General features: G+C 42.6%; 1 protein-coding gene across 1 annotated transcript in view; it reads left to right on the top strand.

Annotated features, from left to right (window-relative positions):
- SORCS1 (sortilin-related VPS10 domain containing receptor 1) overlaps positions 1 to 6,000 on the top strand; it is a 214,085-nt gene that overhangs the window by 159,737 nt on the left and 48,348 nt on the right. Inside the window, exon 16 of the mRNA XM_009328455.1 lies at positions 1,947 to 2,077. Within this exon, the coding sequence (XP_009326730.1) occupies positions 1,947 to 2,077 (131 nt within the window). The remainder of the gene's footprint in view (positions 1 to 1,946; positions 2,078 to 6,000) is intronic.

Raw genomic sequence — 6,000 nt, 5'->3', positions numbered from 1 at the left:
GGCCTCACCAGTGCCGAGTACAGGGGCACGATCACTTCCCTGCTCCTGCTGGCCACACTATTTCTGATACAGGCCAGGATGCCGTTGGCCTTCTTGGCCGCCTGGGCACACTGCCGGCTCATGTTCAGCCGACTGTCGACCAACACCCCCAGGTCCTTTTCCGCCAGGCAGCTCTCCAGCCACTCTTCCCCAAGCCTGTAGCGCTGCATGGGGTTAATGTCTTTTCCTTTTAGGTTGGGGTATCAGATTGTCCCTTACTGGATGGGTCTGTTTTCTTACATAGGCATGTTGGTCTCAGACTGCACTCTGTGAGCCCCAAAGGATGAACAGCTGCCTTTTGGGTTTCATTCTCCATGCAGGCAATTAGCTCAGACTTATCCAGAGCTGAGGAATGCAACAACAGCAGAAGCACTGCTGCTGAAAGAGGCCTGAACTCATTCAGTCTTACATCTCCCATCTAATTTCCCTGTCCTTATCTCCCTTCTCTTCCTTCGTCCTTCTCTGTCTTCAGAGGCAGTGTCTTAAGACCCTTCTAGTTGCTTTCACACTTCTTTCTCCAAACTCCTGCCCTCTTGGCCTTATTTCTTACTCACTTGGTTTCATCCTTGTTCTGTCTCTCTCAGCAGTGATACTTCTGCTGTGGGAGTCGGGCACTTTGTTCCTCAGTCCGTTGCGCCCCCATGCCCTGTCCCTTGCATCCTGGATGCAGCTGCTGCATCACTCCTGGAACCATTGCTTAAGTGCCCAGCAAGGTAACGTGCTCCACACGGTGCCTGTGCCTGCCTTGGGGCACCTTCCCAGCTCTGCCAAGTTTGGCTCAACAGTCTGTGTTATATCAGGTTAGAATAAAATGTGGCCCAAATTCTGTGGTTATATAAACACCACAGGCTCCACTGAAGTCTAAAGTGAAAACACCCATTTATATCATCAAAGGTTGTCTTTCTGTATATATCTTGCTGGGCAAGAATATAATAATGAATATGAAATGAAAGTAGCTTGACTCAGACTAGCTGCTCACACAAGGTGCAACTCCACACTAAAAATACCAGTTATGACTTAGATCCTTAGATGTTGAAAATGAGTACAGCTTCCTTGAAATTCAAGGAGGCACAGCATTTTACACCAGTTGCCATTCAGGCTCTTCAGTTTCATGGGCAAATCAAAGCCGTGAAAAGTTTCTCTTTCCTACAGCGATTTTAACAGCATAAAAGGTAACAAGTGAGACCCCACTGTATTTTGTTCTTTACTTTCTTGTGCTTGCATAAGCAAAAATGCCAAGGATTTTGCAGTATGTCTTTGAGGATGTTGGCTTTGGAGCTTGCAGAACTATTTTTAGGAAGACTGCTGTGGACTCTTGCCTTTTGATCTGCTTTCCATTGAGATTACAAGGCTGAGCCTTGTTTCCTACATAGAAATATTTAGCAGGGTGCTGAAGATAGGAGTGAAAAGACAAGGAAATGTTATCATCCATGTAACAAGTCAAACCCTGTAAAACCTGAACTCATAGTCTGTGGAAAGTATTTACATATACACATTTTACTAGTTCCCACTGAACAAAATTATTGCCGAAGAGATCAGACCAAAGAAATAGACCTGCTCTGTGTCTCAGATTGCAGAGGGATCAGACTGTGTTTTCAGTTGCTGTGAAACCTAATCTATAAATGAGAAATAGGCCTGAATCAATTGCTCATTGTCTTTGGAACAAATTCAGAACTGAATCAGATACATAAGTAACCTCAGATCATTTCTTAGGGTGTATCGGAAAAGCTGTTTTAGTTTCAGTTAAAGCTTCAGTAGCTTTAATTAGCTTCGGTGTACTGACATGGCATTTGACTTCCCATCCTCTTCCCTTGAGTCACAGCTCCCATTACACAGGCTTGGAAAAATTGGGTGATACAAATAGCCTGGTGCGTGTCAGAGAAAGATATTTTTGGTTTTGTTTCCAGGGAGAAGCTTGCATCATGGGAGCAAAAAGGATCTACAGGAAGCGCAAGTCAGAGAAGAAATGCATGCAAGGAAAATATGCTGGGGCTATGACCTCGGAGCCATGCGTGTGCACAGAGGCAGACTTTGACTGGTGAGCAATGAGCACAAGAACTGTGTGCTCTCTACCACACCAATGCAGAGCTCATTAGAGAGGCTGTAGGCTTGCAGAGAGCAGATATTAATAAACATATAAGTGGCTAAATAGGTTGCTCCCTGATAGTGCAGATATGTCAAAAGAAAGAAAGGTGGAACAGATATCTGTAATCTGCTAAGGCTCCCACAAAATTGACGCTGAACAGACCATTTTCCAGGTGACATCTGAGCTCTGTGCAGCATTAAGATAAAAGGTCCATTTAGCACATCTAACCTCAGTAATGACCAGGGGTGGCTGTGAAGGTAGTATGTAAGACATATATAGTGTGCATAAAAAATAAAATAAATTCTTCACACATACACACACACATATGTGTATATGTGTAAAAGTAGATATATGCATATGCAAAGTAGGCCTTCAGCTTCTGGAAATCAAGTATCTAGGGAATTCCTGGGTCATTTGTTATAGCTGGACCATCATGTTTGATAGTATCTAACAGACACTGCCTTCATGATTTGGGTTAATCTCCTTTTGAAGCCTTTTCTCCTCTGCTGTATGCCATAGGAAATAGAGTCCATCGGTGAGTTATGAATGGCATGATAAGATGTTCAGGTTCTAGTTTCATTTCAAGATTGCTGCTGACTCACAGCAATTTGCACAAAAAAGGCAGGGAACCACATTATTGAAATCTCTCTATCACATGTTTTCTCCAAGTCTGAGACAGTCCTGAGTATCCCAGAAGAGAGAAATGGCTGCTCTTTGGCAGTGCTGATAAACCCCCTTTGTGCCTCATCCAGCTACATCTATGCCATGTTATTAATTAAACCCAGAAACTGTAACACGTACCCTGAAGCAGTTCATCTCATAAATATTTTGTTTCTTGCTATATGAGTTCACTCCAGTACCATGGAAATTTACGGCATTTCCCTTCTCACCCTCCCATAACTGTAGTTATATTGATTTTTCTATATAAAATCACAGAATCACAGGAGGCTTTTCCATGTGTCAAAAAAAGTAAATCTTCTTGCACCAAATAATAAAAATTATGAGCATACTTGGGCACTGATTCTCTGAATATGTTTCCTGATGATTTCCCCATCTTCCAGTGAGTTCTTTGTTAGGGAGAAGATACCTCAGTTCTGTGTGTAGTTCATCATGTAGGTGCCCAAAGGTCCTGGATTTCAGCCATTTAACGTATCTCTGGTAATGTAGAAAAGATAGCGTCCAACCACAAAAAAAATGAATAGGAAGGAAATTCCCTGAAGATTTTGACCTTCCTGTATGGCGTGCAGTACATAGCTGTGCCAAGCTCATGCCCAGCTCAAGAAATTAACTGATGGGATTGACTCATGGTCAATCTGTTAGTGGTTAAACCCCTTACATTCTTAAGGGACAGACACTCAACTTTATCACTTCTGATAAAAATATGCTCTCCTTCCATAACTTGTCTCTCTCTAAGAATGTATGTTTTTATTTCATTAAAATTGGTTATGTGGTTTGCTACTACAAAACTTGTTTGCTAGGTACAGAACAAAAGTACCACAGTGACATTTGCTGGGGGAAACATGCTTTCTTTTACATTCATTTCGAGGAAAAGGTCTGCTGGGTCGTGAGACAATCTCTAACAGAAAGCTTGGATGGTTGGGGATGTACAACAGATGTTCACAGTTCACATGCACCAAGACGACCCCTCAAATCTGTTGGAAGAGGCAGAATTAGGACTTTGCAAAAGTCGTCTTGTCAAAAATAGCCTGAGAAAAATACCCTTAAAAATATTGCAGGTCTCTGTGCTGAGCTGACTGATAGAAAGCCTTCCTGACCTAGGAGGGCCTTCCTCCTTCTGATGGAACCAGTTTTGGTTTAGAGCAGACTGTCCGTGATCCCCTCCAATTCTCTCTGAGCTCTTGTCCTTCCTACAGTCCTCAGATCTGGATTTTTACTTTATCCATTTCAGCTTCCTTCCCCAGCGCCTCTGAGGGAAAAAGACTGAAACATTGCTTTAAGTATCCAGTTCAGAAATATTTATCAGCAATATTCATCACTTATTTATCTACTTAATACAGTCAGGAGCATAGTTTTACATAGATTTGCCAGAGGAGGACAGAAAAGCCACAGGGAACAGGAGGCAGAGGTTTATCAAGGAAGGAGAAGAGACATGGCAAGAAAAAAGCAATTCTGCTGGCTCTACTGAATTTCTCAGCCCGGTTTGATTGTGCTAAGAAAGGCAAAGCTGCTGCTGCACTGTAGCATTCAGTGCCTGCCTTGTTGAACTCTGCACTAGGCTTCACTGCCGACGCACCCTGGAGAATTTGGTCCAAAGAGGCATTTGGAGGAAAATCAGTGAATGAATTCTTGCTGTGGAAGGATGTCCTCTGTGGGGTCCTTCCTGCAAAAGGAAGAAGCATTTTCATCATCCTCATTCATGACATTTCAGCAGTGCTTTTGAATTCTCTACTTCTCTTTTTGCTGGGCAGGGCTCTCAGTTGAAGGAGATTGAAGGGGACATGTATCTCCCAGGCAGGGAGAAGCCCCTTAGCTGACTACATGTGATTTTGTAATCTTGAAATAAACCCGGTGGCTTTTTATATTAACACCAATGGTTACAGGACCCAGACTTGTATACAGAATTAAAGAAGACAACAATCCCTTCCCCAGTCAGAGTAGGACTTTCTTTGCTGTTTAGACGCTGAATTTGTATGGAGAAAATTTTATTATCTAAGCTTGTCAGAGCTTGGTGTTAAAAAACATATCTGTGTGCTCAGGTAAAGTGAAAAAAAAAAGTGTTATTGCTGTTAATCCTGTGAGTGCCTTTTTATCAGTTCAGGGGAAAAATGCCAGTTATAAAAGACATAAAGATTTTGTAATGTTTTTTTCTCCTAGTAATATCATAGAACTCCAGGTTCATTTCAAATCTGTATTCAGCCCATGGTAGTTCTTTCTCAGAGAAAAGGGCACATTTGTTTATTGTTTTACACAGCAACAAAACTGAATGACATTAGAAATGACTGTAGTTTCTCTAGCCTTGGGAACCTGAACTCTTCTGACAGTAGACATCTCTTACCGTGGCCTAGAACCAAAACTAGCTGGGGACAAGGCTGAAGCAGCAGGTATTTGTTCTCCGTGCAGGGGCTGAGGCTCACAGCCAGAGGGCAACAGTGCTCCAGGAATAGGGGGAAGTGGAAATGTGCAGAAGCCCTCGGCAAATCTGTTCCAGCAACAGCCTAGAAACGAGATTGTCCTTCTTCATTTAATTGATTTGTGTAAATGGATGACACCGTTACTTGTGTGTTATTAAAGCATTAATTTACCCAGTTTCCTTACGTCGTGTTCATTCCTGCAGTTTGAGCGTTATTACAGCAGTATCTCTTCAGTAGAAACACCTCCTAGATGCGGATGGAAATCTTTGGTGGTGTTCATCCTTCAGCTACCTGTCTCCCAGGTCCTTTAATAGAAACTTTGAGTTCAGTGTCACACTGTCAGTCCTCCCTCTGAACCTACTGTCATTAACACTGAGGGCTTCTCCTATCAGTATTCGTATATCTCACACCTTCGTGGGAAGTATAAGCCTGTTGACGCTGGTGCTAGAGACTTTGGATAGCCAGAGATGCGCAAAGGAGCCTTAGTGCAATTGAGAATCAGGCATATTTATTTCACTGATCATATCAGTAAGGATCTGGCTAGCTCTTTTTTTTATTGTCTGGCACTTAAGTTACAGACCTGCCTGCTAGGTTTAGTTCTTATGCTAAAACATCAGAGTCCTGTGTCATGTGAAACTGTCCTGACAAACCATAGGGAGGTAGAAGGCAGATACTGAATGTGATTAGAATCTGTTGGCTTCGTGGGCTACTGCTCGTCAGTTCAGACAATCATGCAGGTGCCAGCTCTGAAATACACATACATTTGCACCTTTAGGTTAACTA

The sequence above is a fragment of the Pygoscelis adeliae genome, unplaced genomic scaffold (assembly GCF_000699105.1).
Source record: "Pygoscelis adeliae isolate BGI_AS28 unplaced genomic scaffold, ASM69910v1 Scaffold317, whole genome shotgun sequence".
NCBI lineage: Eukaryota > Metazoa > Chordata > Aves > Sphenisciformes > Spheniscidae > Pygoscelis > Pygoscelis adeliae.
Note: the sequence above shows the minus strand (reverse complement) of the source record. Positions and strands in the feature narration are given on the sequence as shown.